We start from the raw sequence: 16382 nt of genomic DNA, 5'->3' as shown, positions 1-16382 counted from the left end.
TTTAACCGGGACTAAAGGGAGAGGCATTAGTACCGACCCTTTAGTCCCGATTCCAGAATCGGGACTAAAGACCCTTATGAACCGGGACTGAAGGCCCTTTTTCTACTAGTAAAGGGTGCCATTGTGAGTATATTCTTCTAGTTTTGATCCTTGGGAGTTAGTTTAATCAGGTAGGACGTCTCTTCGGTCGTAGCCTAGGGCCACCTGCCTAAACTCAAGCGTGTCCACACATCCATGCATGGGGCATGCAGCCACGTACCCCATGTATGGGGTGTGCTTGCTTGTTCTCACTATACATGATGCTTCAACAGAAGATCGAGCAAGTGATAGCCACAATTATTTGTAGATTGTTCTACGTTAGCACTACCTTGTGGAATGTGCTACCATTTGTACCTAGGCCAAACAATATGCAAGTTGCAAGTGTGATTAACTAGCTGAGGTGGCATAAACAAGAGTGTGTGCATAGAAGCTGCTAGAGAGTACATGAGATTCTTTGTTTATAAGAGCAAAACGTAGATGTAGATTGATGGCAATGGCATTGCCATATATGCAATCTGCCAAGTGAATCTAATATATACGCATGCCATGCTAAGCAAATTATTGATAAACTACCCATCAAGAAAAAATATTCAATATGGCTATCTACCTTATTGCATATGCCTCTAGATGCTTCTACGGAAATACATGTACACAATGTGGTGATCAAATTTTCCCGAAAAAGAAACAAAACTATTATAAAGGTTCACCGGAACCACAAAAAACCTCAAACATAATAAAATTAATATCAAAATCCCTAAACTACCGAACAACCACTAACGCCGCTAGAACGAGCCGCCTATGTGTCGCTGCCGCCGCTAACGTACCAGAGTTGACTTGACCTTGTCGACCATAGCCGGATAGTCTTCATGCATGTGCCCATAAGGACCACCACTCTGGAGCCACAGTCATCGTTGTTGAACCTTTGAATCGATCTGAAGTGCCTAACATCATATCTCGCCATCACGTGCATACGGTGAGAAACACTAAGCTCCACATACAGTGATAAACACTAACCTCACCTCCTAAGGAGACAACAAAAATCTATGACCGATCTCCGTCCACTTTGTCCTAATGGACGAATCCGAGTATGACCAAAACCTGAAATACCATTTCAAAGATGGAACATACACGTAAAGCACCGTCACTACTATGACTAGAAAATCCTAACCTAAAGTATTAGCCGGAATCGAGGCACCGGAATTTCCCTCTCTGCGACCGGTCGTCGGAGCGGCAGATAGACAGATAGGAGGTGAATCCGCGAGCTGACCGATGGAGCTTGGAAGGGAAGTGAATGGTCTTGATTTGTAATTCTATAGACGGTAAAAATGGTTAGAAGTAGATCAGGTCGCACATGGATCCTTCGTGAAGTATTTCATTCACTCATGAGGGTGTGCATGGACCGGGTAGGTCCGGTCAAAACATACACACGGCAGCCACGAGACTTCTAATATATGTGTGCACATGCATGCCTATGGCTGCTAGCTAGATGTATGGGTGAGTAATCAAACGACGAAAAATATTCACTTGCATGAGACAAACGATAGTACGTACTCTACTACTCCCTCCGTCCCAAATATAAGTCATTTTAGAGATTCCAACAAATAACTATATACGAAGCAAAATGAATGAATCTACACTCTAAAATATGTCTACATGCATCCGTATGTTGTAGTCCATCTGAAATGTCTAAAAAAACTTATATTTAGGAACAGAGGGAGTACATATGATGTGTAAGCAATCTTGTCATCAGATATACATTCCACATTCCAGTTAGAATTTTGCTGCTACTAAATTATATATCTTGGGATTCTTAAACGTAACATGCATGGTGACAAAAGAAAACAATATAATGTAAGTCTGTGTAAGTGATATTGCCATCGGATAAGTATTTCAGTTACTACTTATATGCGTGTAAATTGTAATATAGTAGTATGTCAACGTAGTCATCATAGAGTAGCAAATATCACAAATTGAGATTTTTAACTTTGTCTACAAAGTTTGGGCCATTCTGGCCCTTTCCTATATCTTGGGCTGCCTTGGAGCGAAAAGAAAAGGTAGGTGTAAGATAATAATATATTATGCTACTCAAAAAAAATTATACTGGTAATATCTCATTTCAACTCAATATTTTTTACTAGTAATGTCACATTTCCCTGAGAAGCATGGACGTAGCCCTAATGTCCGAGCTCCCCCACTTCTCTAATGCTTGCCGTGGAGCCCCCCATCTATGCCTTGATGCTTCGCTCAAAATCGACTAATAGGAATCGATGTTTCAGGCAGCCAACGAATAGCAAATGTGTTAGAAAAAATCATTAATTTTTTCTTTTCCATAAAAGGGCTGCTCGAGTTATTTGAGAGGCAAAAGGCATGTGCTCTATTAAAGTGGATTATCCTCCTAGTGTTTGGAGACGTACCTATGATGCATGTGGTGATTTTGTAAATCTTGAGGCTCAGTGGCTTCGGTTAGTGAGTAGTGTTATGTGAGCTTTGAATAGAATTATGAAGATATGGTGTAGGTTCGTAATGACGCGCACGTGGCTGGGCCAGGTCAACCAAAATGGCATCACGGAGTGCGTCATTTTGTTTCATGATTTATAACGACATACACACCATGATATCCTGGAGAGTGTTGTTAATTGGTTGTGTCTCCCATTCTTTTAGAACCTCTTTCTGTACTATATAATGACATGTTGACAACATATACGGTAGAGTACGTATTCAAGGAGAGCGGTCACATCGATTGATTCATCGCCCAACTAGAGAATGTCGTGGAGTCGACGGGCTAGAGAAAAAGAAATAGAGAGAGAGCCTCAATCAAGCAACTAACATCAAGTAATTGATGTAGGGGATGAGACTTGTTATTCCGTTTGGTGGTGCCGTTCACAGTACATGTATGTTGTAGGGTCAACCGAAGAATGCTTGGCTCTCCTGCTACACTCATATATGATCTAGGACTAGTTAACATGATTACATCCAACTTAATTTTGTGAGAAATGCCGAGTGCAACGTACACGCAGACAACATGCACCCATGCTCACATAACACTACTCACTAACCGAAACCACTGAGCCTCAAGATTTACAAAATCACCACATGCATCATAGGTACGTCTCCAAACACTAGGAGGATAATCCACTTTAATAGAGCACATCTGACTTTCAGCATGGTGATTGGTTCCTGGTGGACTGATACAAACCACCTTTGTCATCATCCAGAGTCAACCGAAGAATGCTTGGCTCTTCTGCTACACTCATCCTAGTTGAACAGACACTTATGGATAGATGAAGTAGATAACACACTACGGCTCCAAATTTGGAAAAAAAGATCGAGCATGGTTAGTGTAGAGTCCACGCAGAGTTATCCAAGCCGATCAGGTTATATATATACATATGGTGCAACTGAAGGGTAATATGGTGCAACTCCGAAATGCAAGTTCTTCTCTTGGTTAATCATTCACAATAGAGTATGGACGGCAGACAGGCTACAACGAAGAGGGTGGCCGAACTGTGGCTTGTGTCCTCTTTGCAGCCGAACTGTGGCTTGTTTCCAATGCCGGTTTTCGGTTGCGGTTTGGAATGCGGTAAAGGTGAAAATCGGGCTGAGCAATATTGTCACGGCGGACTGGGCGGTTGTGCGAAGTGTCAGACATTGGTGGACCGAGATTGCGCTCGCGCGCTCGCCAAATGGGAAAGGGATGGCCTCCCTACTCATGCTTATCTCTTGGAAACTTTGGAAGGAGAGGAACGCTAGGGTCTTTCGAAACGTCTCCGCGCCTACGACGATTATTGTGGAAAAAATCATGAATGAGGCGACAATGTGGACGCTGGCAGGTGCAAAAGGGCTGGGTGTAATTTTACATCGCGAGTAGTTGCTTTATCTTCGCCTTTGTTTGGCCATTGTTTGGCTGTGGTCCTCGGACCTTGTTGCAACTCTCTCTTATTTGATGAAATGGCAAATCTTTTGCCTCGTTTCAAAAAAAAAGATAATTGATACATGGTCGTCAGATTAATGCTACTAATTAATTTGTAGTAACCTATAGTATGAAAAGAAAAGACGTCACCCGCAATGGCCTTCAATGAGTATGTAGACGTCACCCGCACATCTGCAATACGTACATATAGACGCTCGGCGCGTAGACATGTATATGCAAAAACGTAAATTGTATATGGCCAGGTCGACCTGAAGGATCGAGTGGCGCAGCGTGTGACCTGGTGTCTACGGCAGGTCAAGTGTACGCATGCAACTAGCTACCGCACTGTGCTTAATTTGCGAACACATGCAAGCTAGCTACAGCAGCTGCCACCTACACATGCACCACTCAAGAATAAAACAAGCAAAACGATCGTCTCATTGTCCAGAAGAAACAAGAGAGAAATTAATTCAAAGAAAAAAAAACTAGGAGGACAGTGATTGATCGATGCATTGGTGTTCGATCGGTAGCAGTGACATGGACATGAACATGCAAAGAAAATATATGAGTGATTAGTGATCATCAATTAGAATTGAATGGTAAGTATACCTGCAGCTCCTAATTAGTCATGTGATAATGATGGATATAAGCAGAAGGACGGAGTGTACTCCTGGCGACTATAGCGAGGCGAAAGAGCTGACCCAGGTAAATGTGACCCGGTCTGATGTGGAATGATTTCGGACCACAATCCGTTAAGAAAATATTATTTCGGAGCACAAAGATGCTCATGGGTTGCCCACCTTGGGCATGTCACTAAATTCTATCGGTTGCTGTGAGCTGAGTTAGGGCATGTTTGGTTCTAATAAGTCACCTGACTTATAAGTCAGGTGACTTAAAATCAGTGATTTATAAGTCACGCCTGTTTAGTTATCACCTGATTTATAAATCATCTGAGCACATCTTTCTACCTTGTTTTTTTATGTAAAGGTGGTGGGACCCATGCAAAAGGGGGTGACTTATAAGTTTTAAGTTGGGGTGGAGCAACTTATAACTTATAAGTTGGGGTGACTTATAAGTTGGGTCCGTTTGGCAAAATAAGTCATTTTTTGCACTTTTCGACTTATAAGTTGGTGACTTATTTGGAACCAAACAGGGCCTTAGGCTAGTCATAGTGGGAGTAACTTAGATAGTAACGCACTTCGAGAAAATTTTGCTTATGTGGCAAGTAATTAATGAGAGATGCTAATATAATATGTTACTGTAACATAGCGTTTTCCAAGACAAAATAAATCTACGAGCTAATAAATGAAGCTATATATGATACTACTATTATATTACTTTGCATTATGAAGATAGTAACTTAGACTAGTGTCATATGCATGACACTAGTCTAAGTTACTCCCCACTATGACCAGCCTTATGCGCGTGGCTAATAAAAAATATCGATTCAACAAGATGAAACCAATGAGAGCAAGCCACCAAATTGCCTAATTAATTTACTAGACTATATGAGTAACAATGTTAATGTGAATGCTAGCTAGCTGGTGAGGATAAGCCCCATACCTACAGTCCACAGTCCACAGTCCACATATATACGTATGGAGAGACAAGGTCCAGTTTAATCACGAAAGCGTGGCATGCATGCACGTCCACTTAATTAGTTTTCTGTAATATATACAGGAGAAATACGCATGCAGTGATGCAATCAAGCATGAATAAAGCAGACCGATTTGGGGACACGGCCAGCTAAAGAATACGATAGAATATACCATATTTATTTCATGGGCATGCAAGGTGGCGCCATGGCATTGCAAGATGTTGCAATGCATTTAACGCACACTAGATTACAAATTAACAGAATTGCATATGTGGCTGGTGTAGCGTGGTCACACAGTTATAGTACCACTACTATTACCATCTAAAAAGAAATGTTCTTATATATTTGTTGTTATCTTAACAGATGCTAGTTAATTAGCTGAGCCAAGAAATATCTTGGTTTACACTTTATACGCCTATAAATGGTGATCAATAAACAAGTAGGTCGCATTTTCTTTGAGATGCATAAAGTATCCGGGAATCACAGTAAAGTGCAGAGAAGTCAGAGCAACTCCACCTAGCCGACCCAAACGGACGGCGATTTCGTCCGGTTTTTGTCCGTTTGGGTCGGCTAGATGAACACGGATGTACGCTTCCGCATTTAGGTCGGCCCGTGCGCCCAACGCTGGCCTGAACCCATTTTCGACGGTGTAAAAAAAATGAATACATGCATATTAAAAAAGAGAAATATCATTAATTAAACATTAAAGCCGGCCAGAAATGCCGGCGAGAGTCTAGGCGTCCACATTTGCATTTAAAAAAAATAAAACAGCCTAAACTACGAGGCGGCACACTGCCCTAGATGTCCTTGTCGTCGTCCTTAGGGTCCGTGAGGTCGATGAGCGTCGGCGCCGGCCCGACGCAAGCGAACGCCGTGTTCCAGAGCGCCGTCATGTTGGGCAGTGCCGGCGCAGGCAGTGCCGGCGCGGGGGGTTGTGCGGCCGCCTGTACAGCCACAGCCTGGCGCTCCTCCTCCTCGGCCTCGCGCTGCTCCTCATCGAGGTCGTGCTCGAGCATCTCGAGGTACGCCTACTCCTGCGTTGGCGTCGCTCCTATCCAGACCGGTGGCGCGCGTACCAACTCGCGCACTACTCCCGTACAGGAGTAGCGCTCAATGGGGGATGGCTCGGGCTCCGGCTCCGGCTTGATGGGGGACGACGGGGCCACCGCCGGCACCACGCTGTCGCCCGCCGCGGAGAGGGCAAGGGCCTGCGCCATTGCCGCCTCGTACCGAGCCTCATTTTCCGCCTCCGCCGTGCGCCACTCGTCCTCCTCGCTCTCCCGGCAGACGGCCGCAAGGGTCGCATGGTAGGCGTCCTCCGCCGCCTGGTCCTCCTCGCGGACGACGAGCCCCGGTGGCGGCGACCGCCGGTCGACCTCGCGCACGCCCCGTCGCCTCGCCTCCTCGTGCTCGAACGCGAACCACCTCGCCCAGTTGGGCGAGTAGGTTGCGTAGGCGGGGTGGCGGCGCTGCTCCGGCGTCAGCAGCGCCCGTCGGCGCCGCACCTCCTCCGCGTGAGCACGAGCCGACCGCGGCGCCGCCGGCACTGGGATCCTATCTGGATCCAGATGCCAGTCGTGCGGCAGCGTCACGTCGGGATACGGCAGAGGCTGGCGGTGCTGCCACTGCCACTCCGCCTGGTGAACTGGCACGTTCACGCTGCCTCTGCCGACGAGGCGCCGGCGCCGGCGGAGGCGGGAGGAAAGGGTTGGCGGGGGACTTGCCCTTGGCCTTGCTGCCGTTGGCGCCGGAGAAGAGGCCCATCTCGCTGTGGTTGTGGTGGCTAGGGTTTGCCGGCAACGAGGGAGCAAAGGATGGTAGATGTGGACGGCGAGTTTGGATGAGGAAGGCCCTGCCGCACGGTCGGCTTAAAAAAGGACGAGCCCCGTCGCTAACGCGTGGGCCCGTCGTCATAAGTTAAGCTGACCGTGTGGGTAGCGGGTAGTTGGACGGCCGCCATGTGGGGATGCGGCGGACAGCGGGAAGGCGCGCGAAGCGTCCGTTCGGCGTCCGCGTCGACACATTTGAGGCGCAAATTTAGGCCGCAAATGCGTCGGCGCGGACGCGACGCGGACGTGATTTGGGTTTGAGTCGGCGCGTTGGGCTGCCACTTTTATCCGCGTCGACCCAAACGGATACAGGTGGATGAAATATAGGTCGGTCCTTTGAAGTTGCTCTTAATGACAATAGATTCTCCAGGCAGGCAGGTAGATGTTTCTGTGGACGTGCATGGCAGGAGCTGCCACGTTGATGCATCCAGCCTACACCTGAAGCCAAGCAGGCAACGCCCATGCAGCCTTGCCTTCCTCCAAGGGCACACAGCCTCCCCTGGGTACCACCCGACCCAGCTATATACCACGTATATGCATATATTCTTTCCATTTCTTTTTACTTTTATATATGTTCCATGATTTATGTATATGGACATGAAAGAAAGACAGAGAAAGGGACTAGCCACTGGTGTGGTGTGGCGTCTCTGAATATATAGATATAGATAGAGTAAAATAAATCAGATAAGAGAGTCCATGGATCAAAAATCTTCTTTTTTTTGCGGCTGAAGCTGCTTGTTCCTTACGTCTTCTGAGAAATGGATTATGTGTATAAGATTAGGTATTACTCCCTCCACCCAAAACAAGTGTCGTGTTTTTAGTTTAAAGTTCAAACATTTATTTTGTGACGGAGGGGATACATGTTTTACTCAAACCAAGCTGGGTGATTGGGGTGGGCATTTTAACCGAAACCAAAATAGTTGTTTTTTTGCCTAATTTGGCCGTTAATTCTAGAAAACCTAACTCAGTTTTCACCCTCGAGTACCCAAATAACCAAAGAACCTGAAAATAATCTCAAACCGCAGGACCTACAACATCCCATGGCAGTAATCGAGCAACCGCCTAACCCTAGCCGACACCGTTCCTCGACACACCGCTTCTCCGGCAACCGCCAATCAAGCCCCCCCCCCCCCCCCTCCTATGCCCCCTCCCCTTGGACACATGTGTCGCGACACTGCCTCTCTTGAGAAATCTTGGCGGCAAAGCCCTCATCAACTCCTCCTCTCCAACTATTCAGTTTTGTTCAGCAAAAACTAAAATTAAATGGAACTTTTGGTCCTTGAAGTTTTTCATTCTTAATTTTTTAATTGAACTGACCAATCAACATTCTAAAGACCGAATTTCTTTGGAATCTGAAGATCTAACAAACTACACGCCTCAATTACCAGCGAGTCATCGATAAAAATGATAGATACCTCGCTGGTTGAGTTGCCCTCCTACCGGGGGGGGGGGGGGGGGGGGCTTGTACTACTCTCCTCTATTATTGATGACCTCCCGGCATACTACATGTTTTTTTAACATTCCAAAGCTGGTCGTTGAATAGTTAGATAAACAACGACGTGTTTCTTCTAGTCAGATGCTCACACCTGCTCAGGAGCTAAGTGTCTGGTTGCGTCGGACAAAGTGTTTCCAAACTAGCTTGCGGGGGAGGGGGGATGGGAGGGGTAGGTGCAAAACGTTTGTCTAGTGCTAAAATTTGCATTCGAATTCCTCCACTCAAAACTACTCTCTTGGAAAAACTAGATACTCCACCACTCACCTTATCATGCTCTTCCGCAAACAATTCCTCCTACTTAGCCAAAAATAGTCAACAAAACTTTAGCAACACTATGCCATATTTCTAAATGCCATGTAAACAATGGCCGATCCACCTTCTTCTGATTAGATAGATGGATCCTTCGTGAGACGCTTGAGGTTGCCTTCCCTGCCATTTTCTCTCACCACCTAAAACCAAATTACTTTGTACCTAATATTTTCCATTAATGGATCAACCTTTCCCTGCGTACCTGGATAGCTGTGCATGCGTCCACAGAGCTATGTTCCTTGTGTGTTCTTTTGATGCAGACCTAAGACAGGCAGAAGATTCTTGCTCTCTCCTGGGTGGGGGGCTCTTCACCACCAACGGTGCCTACGCCGCTCTCACTACCCAAATAAACGTGTCAGAAAGGCATACATATGGGATGCTAAAGTTCTCGGGCGGATTACAATCTTCGTTTGGCTGGTTCACGTGGATAGTATTAACATCAGCCAAAATCGAAGGAAGAAGATCATCGACACTAAATCATGCCAACTCTGTTCACATGATCGAGAGACCACCTTTTCTTTTTGTGTCCTTTTCACAAAGAGTTTGGGAGCAGATCAATATAACACAATCATTCACCCTTATGAAGGAGCTACTAGTCTTTTCGGCAACCCTTAGCTACCATAGTCACTCAAGTCCTTTCTTATTCACAGTCCTGTGGACGATTTAGTACACCAGAAATGCTAAGGTCTTTTGAAATGAGGTGCTAACCACCACTGTTGTAATAGCTAATATCAAAGACGACTTTACGCTCTGGACTAGTTGGCTTGATAAGCTGGAAAAAAAATATCATGCTAGGCTCTGGCATGATCATCTTTCCTCGCGGTGACGCAATATTGACATATAAATTTCAAAAAATGCGGGGTCGCCGATGCACCTTTGCGCGCTTAGCTATAGGGAAAATGTCCGAGTCGCTTCGGCTGCATGGCCTCAGCGAGAGAGCCCATGAGGGACTACCATGTGGGCTCTCTCGCTGCGCTTTAGATGCCCTGTATTGCAATAGGCAAAAATCTTAACGGGGGGAAACCCTTTTTCAGAATAGTACGAAATCTTGTCTTTAATTCGTTTCAATATAAGTGGCAAAAATCCTTTCCCGCTATGTACATGCCATGATGAACCTACACCCTGCATTTATATTTCTATTTAGATATGAAATCTGCACCGCTTGCTTGGCTGCGGCCGGCCGGTCAAAGTATGGGCATTATGTCGCTTTCCCGCTTTGTTGGAGCTACCTACATACAAAGTACTCCCTCCGTTCTTAAATATTTGTCTTTCTAGAAATTTCAAATGACTACTACATAGGGATGTATGTAGACATATTTTAAAGCGTAGATTCACTCATTTTGCTTCGTATGTAGTCACTTGTTGAAATGCCTAGAAAGACAAGTATTTAGGAACGGAGGGAGTACTATATAATAGATGTCATATAAGTTGGTGAGAAGCAAACACGGATTCTCTCGTGAGCAGCAAAGCATTGTAGGTGCGTGCAGCTATGTAGTTTGCATACGTGTTCATATCAAACAAATAAAGTCTCCTGCTATATTGCAAGTTTATAATGAATCAGTCTCTCTCCGGCCGAAATGGCATCACGGAGTGCGTCATTTAGTTCATGATTTGTAACGATGTACACACCATTATAACCGGGTGGGCATTGTTAATTAGGACTCCCACTATTTTGGAACCTCTAGTAGTATATACAATGATCAGTTGATAACATATAGTTAAGCAGCTGGACTATGATAGCGTATTGAAGAACAGTCAACATCAATTGGTACGTCGCCCGACTAGAGAAGAAAAATAAAGAGAGAGAGAGAGAGAGAGAGAGAGAGAGAGAGAGAGAGAGAGAGAGCATGAGGTTCACGAAACTAGTAAATAATAATGAATGTCAAGCAGTGCTCTCATATATAGAAGTGGAGTAACTAGTTTTCACAAAAGGGTTCCCTTGACAAAAGGTGCTTAAGCAAAATGAGCTTCTCCATGGTCGCATAATGTGAGGTTGGAATTTCTAACACTAGTTGTAGAAAATAGATGAACGTACATGTGCAACACATAATTAGATGGTTCAAGGCTATAATGATGTAAATTATTCCCCATAGTTCTGTGAATTTTATTTTTGTTCCCCTTCGGTGGGTAACTCTTTGTATATAAACTTCCATTTCAAAGTTATTAAAGTGTTCCACCCTCTATAGAGAGTCGTGTCTGTGTATTGATAGGGGTTGGGGTTTATCATTACTAATCCATACATGATGATGGGTACGAGTGTGTCGGGGTTTATCATGACTAATCCGTACATGACGATGGGTTTGTGTGTGATTAGCATGACAAGAGAGATAGATATAGGATTTGTTACAACTCTGAATACTAACTAACTCACGTACATCCTAAAACTTATGTGACACTGACACGTATTCACACTCTAACGGTCTATCTTAATCGCAACTTTGTTACATCAAGATTGTATTTGAATTCTTACAAGTTCTTGAATGGACCATCAATTACATGACGGAATTCTCAAACCTGATATCAATTAGTTTGCTTGCAACTCTCTTTCCGACAAATTGAAAGTCTATTGCGATAGCTTAGTTCAGGCATGGAACACATGATTTGCCGACAACTATGTAGAACCTAAATTATAACATCAAATATTTTAGACCCCGGTAAATCCCAAACGTTCAGATTTTAAGCATGTCATCTAGAACGTTTTTTCATGGCAACTTTAATTGACACGAGGTGACAACATTAGTTGTTAAAACATGATAACTTTGTCCCAACTTGTTTTTTTGACTGAAAATTGACATCTTTGCCAATCTCGCGTGAACTAAAGTTGCCATGAAAACTATTCTGGTTGCCATGCTTAAAATCTGAATGTTCGGAACTTATTATTTTCGTATTTTTTATGCGGCATTTCCAGTGCTTTATCTTCAATAGTTGATCTTGACTAAGTAGCATGCTTCTTTAATTGCACACCAAAGAAAATAGCAAACCCACGACTGATTTCCTGCCATCTTGACCAGAATTTGCATAAAAGGGGCCACTCACCAAGGTGGAGGTAGATCTCTTAAATGTTAGACAAACTTCAAGTTTTTTTAAACATATTTGAGTATATGTCTGGCGGATGTCGAGTGCATAGAGATAGGTACATGAAGATACTGATAATGGAAGAAATATATGTTTAGAATTTTCTAAAATACCTACATATCTACCTAGAGTTGTGCCACTTACCAATATTTGAGCCATAATTTAAGATCCAAAACCATGCATGCAACAAGTTACCAGCCATATTTGGAATGCGGCAAGAAGGGTAAACAAGTGTTTAATCATTTCATCGATTGGTATAGAACACACAAAATTTATATTATTGTTTTACTAAGAGCTAACATCTTTTATTCGATCCTACGTACAAGTTGCACGCATGGGCAGTCGTACCTGGAGGTATATTCTTGATGGATCAAAATATAACTCCTCAAAGGCTCAAAATGTCGAAGATAATCCTCCCTCAATCACGATATGTTGACCCGTATCATGCATGCAAGTGCTATGAACCTGCCCAGCGAATGCTGACCGCAGGTTCAGTGAACCGAGCAAAAGCCTTTCTGGAAAACCGGAAGGAAAAAACAACATGAAGAAAAACATAGTGAAGCGCCATGCATGCTGCGCACGTACACAAATCTCAATGAAACACATGATGCGTTTAAAATCATCAGCAATAGGAGAAAACCACAACCAACTTTGGAAATTAAGTTTGCACACACTCTCACACCGAACATTTCGAAGAAAGGATATAACTAAGAAACCAAACTGTAAGCTGCCTTTTCCCTCCCAATGCAGCATGCAAAGAGTGTGCAATATTTGACCTCCAACAATACTCACTACAGTACAAACCCACACTAGTTAGGGCATCTCCAGCCGCGTCCCCAACAGGCCCTCCCCAGACGATTTTGCCGCGCCGGCGCAAAAAAAAAACGGCCCAGTCACGCCTCCAGAAGCCCGTTTTCACCGGCTCGGGCCAAAACTGGCGCCGGCGGATCCAGGCCAAACCCGGCGTCCTGGGGGGCGCTTGGGGAGCCGGCACAAGCGAAAAAGGCGCGTGGGCCCATCCTGGCGGCGACCCGAGGGCCTTTTCCCGCCGCTTCTTGACGCTTTTCCCTCGCATCTCCTCCGCTCGCTCGCCTTCCTCCCGCCATTCCCTCCCTTTCTCCCGCCAAACCCCCTCCAGCTCGCCTTCCAGTCGTCGCCATGCCGCCGAATAAGTACGCCATGCCACGCGCGGCGGCAACCACGACTGGCACCGTGGCCCAGCCGAAGCAGAGGAAGCCGAGGGCGCCGCCATCGAAGCCACCGGGCATGTCGAACGCCGAGTGGAGGGTGGAAGTTCAGCGACGCGACGCAGTCACCACCGACCGGCGGAACAGGGCCATTGCCAAGAAGGCCCGCGACAACGCGGCGCGTGCGGCGGCGTCTTCCTCATCGGTCGACCACGCGGGGATGATGAATCCACCCGTCGTCAGCCACGCCCAGTACGTGCCCTGGGGATAGCAAGGCGTCGGATCTCCATGGGGATCGTCGTCGCCCGGCTACGCCGACGGCGACGCGCACGGGGGGTTCAACCCAAACGTGACCTTCCCCCATGGCCACCCCGCGACGCGCACACCCTCGCCCGCCTTTGTCGGCGTGCAGTACCCTCCATACAACTACTCGCCGCCCGCCGCCTACGCGTCCACACCGACGCCCCATCTCCGCCGTGGGCCGCTGCCCTTCTCGCACCTCGGCGACACGGACGACACAGGAGCCGACATGGACGACATCATCGCGACAAGATCGACCGCGGCCGCCGCGTCTCCCGGGTTCGCCACCTAGGACGAGGTAGTGGATCTCAGCGGCGACATGGAGGCCGAGCTCGACTACGTCTACGGCGAGGACGCGCACGAAGCGCAGGAATCCGAGGAGGAGGACGAGGACGAGGAGGAGGAGGAGGAGGAGGAGGAGGAGCCAGCTCCTGATCCGACGAAGGGGCGCCAGAAGAAGAAGCGGGCGGCTAGGACAGGCGAAGCGCGCATCAAGTGGACATCCAAGGAGGAGGAATGCCTCGCCGAAGCATGGAAAGTCGTCTGCCTCGACCCGACCACCGGCACGAACCAGAGCTTCGAGACGTACTGGGACCGCATCAAGGCCGAGTTCGACGAGCGGAAGCTCGTCGACCCGTACTTCAAAGGCGTCTACATACAGCGCGGCTCCAAGGCGATGGCGAACCATTGGGGGCGTATCCAGTTGGCGTGCAACAAATGGCATGGAATCGTCGAGGAGGTCGCGGCTCGCCCGGAGAGTGGCGCCAGCGTTGAGGATCAGGTACGCACGCCGTTCGCCCGCATCTCTTCGTCGTCAACGCCCGCCAACTGTTTGTTCCTCCGCGCAGCTGCTGCGTATGTTCACCATGTATCGGCGCGACAACCAAGACGCCGACTTCAAGCACCTCTATGTCTACAAGCGCATTGACAAGTGCGAGAAGTGGGCAGAAGTCTGACGTACCCTCGACAAGGCCAAGGAGACATACAAGCCGGACGCGACGACTCCGGGTGCGTCAGAGGGGCGGCCGGACGGCCACAAATTGGCAAAGAAGGGGAAAAACGCCGACGCGGCAACCGCGCGAGTGCAGGAGTCCATCGAGCATTGCCTCGCCGACGCCCAGGCCCGGGCCGTCCTACGTGAAGAGAAGACCGAGGCGCGGTGGTCGTCGCTGATGAAGAACAGCGCCATCAAGCTCGACCTGCTCCGGACGAACGTCGCCGCGAAGAAGAGGAACACCCACATGGCTTTTCTGATGGGCGGGGCGGACATGCTCCAGAGCAACGACGAGCAGCTCAGGGCATGGTACATGGCGAAGCGTGGCCTCATCCTGAACCAGATGCAGACGGCAACGCCGACGACGCCGACGACGCAAGCTCCCACGCCCACGACCACACGGACACCAAGCCCGAACGACGCCTCTACATCGCCGCCCAGCAGTGCCGAATCCACGCCGACACAGCCCAGCACCGAAGCAGCTCCGACGCCGCCGAGCCCGCGCACGCCGACTCCGCCAACGCCTGGAGCCGACCCCGCCGAGTGAATCATTGCGCACGCGAACTTGCGGCGTGCGGCGCTCTGTTTTTTATAACGCCAGACTACATCCGATCGCCGGATTTGTGGCGTCTTTTGAGAGCGGGAACAACCAAGTTTAAAATTCACCGCATCCTGGGGCCGGCGCTTGGGGGCGTGACTGGGAGCTAGATCGCCCCCAGGGCCGAACTAGCGCCGGCACGCCCCCAGGCCGCTCTATTTAAGCGCCCTGGGAGGCCGAACGGCTGGAGATGCCCTTAAGCAGTAAAGTAGGAATTTTTGCCGTTAGCTATCTGCATGCATGCAGGTGGACAGGTGCCGATCTAGCGTAACGTGCCGCCAAGGAGACAGCTAGCTACACCAAACTAACAGTGTAGACTCTTCCGAAAAAAAGCAATGAAAGGCTCATGATTTGCTTCTGATATGGGCCCTTGGGAATTAGTTTAATCCCTATAGGGCGTCCCTTCGGGGGCCGCCTTCAGTCGCCCTCGCTGAAACTCAAGCCTGTGCTCCCACGTACCCCCATGTACGTATTGCATGCTCTAGAGACTCTAGACTTGACGTGGAACACATGGTCAATATATGGTGTGCTAGCTAGCAACCTAGCTTATACTAGCTCACACGATACATTTTTCTCTCAATGCATGGAGAGATCGAGGAAATGATCTCCCTGTCGTCTCAGCCACAATTTATCTGGAGATGGTTCTCCGTTGGCATACCTTAATCTATGCTACGTTGTAGTCTGTGCCACGCCACTCCTTACCTAGGTCAAACAAATAGGCAACTAGCATGGATGTTTGCAAACATGAGTTAGCTGAGGTGACATAAACAAGTGTGCGTGCGTAAAAGGTGGTAGAGAGCACGGGAGATTCTTTGTTTATAGTACGTACGAGACACATATGTAGATTTGATGCTATGCGGCAGCCACGAGACTTCTATCCATCCATGTATATATGTGTGCACATGACTATGGCTGCTAGCTGGATGGATGAGTAGAGTACTCATCACCATAAGCTTAGCTATAGCTTCTAGCCAATGACTAAAAATAACATACACAACGACAAAACTAAAACCAAAATAGTGTGTACACGATATTGTCATCGATACGTA

General features: G+C 47.4%; 1 protein-coding gene across 1 annotated transcript; it reads right to left on the bottom strand.

The window, feature by feature from the left end:
- Nucleotides 1–14654: 14654 nt before the first annotated feature.
- On the bottom strand, nucleotides 14655–15287 carry LOC147967779 (uncharacterized). The gene has a single exon (XM_087522546.1). The coding sequence runs from the start codon at nucleotides 15285–15287 to the stop codon at nucleotides 14655–14657; it is 633 nt and encodes a 210-aa protein (XP_087378672.1).
- Between the last annotated feature and the right edge of the window lie 1095 nt (nucleotides 15288–16382).

Source organism: Triticum urartu, chromosome 5A (genome assembly GCF_056163025.1).
Source record: "Triticum urartu cultivar PI428250 chromosome 5A, HENAU_Tu73, whole genome shotgun sequence".
Taxonomy (NCBI): Eukaryota; Viridiplantae; Streptophyta; class Magnoliopsida; order Poales; family Poaceae; genus Triticum; species Triticum urartu.
The sequence above is the reverse complement of the archived record's forward strand: the minus strand, read 5'-3'. Positions and strand labels throughout refer to the sequence as shown.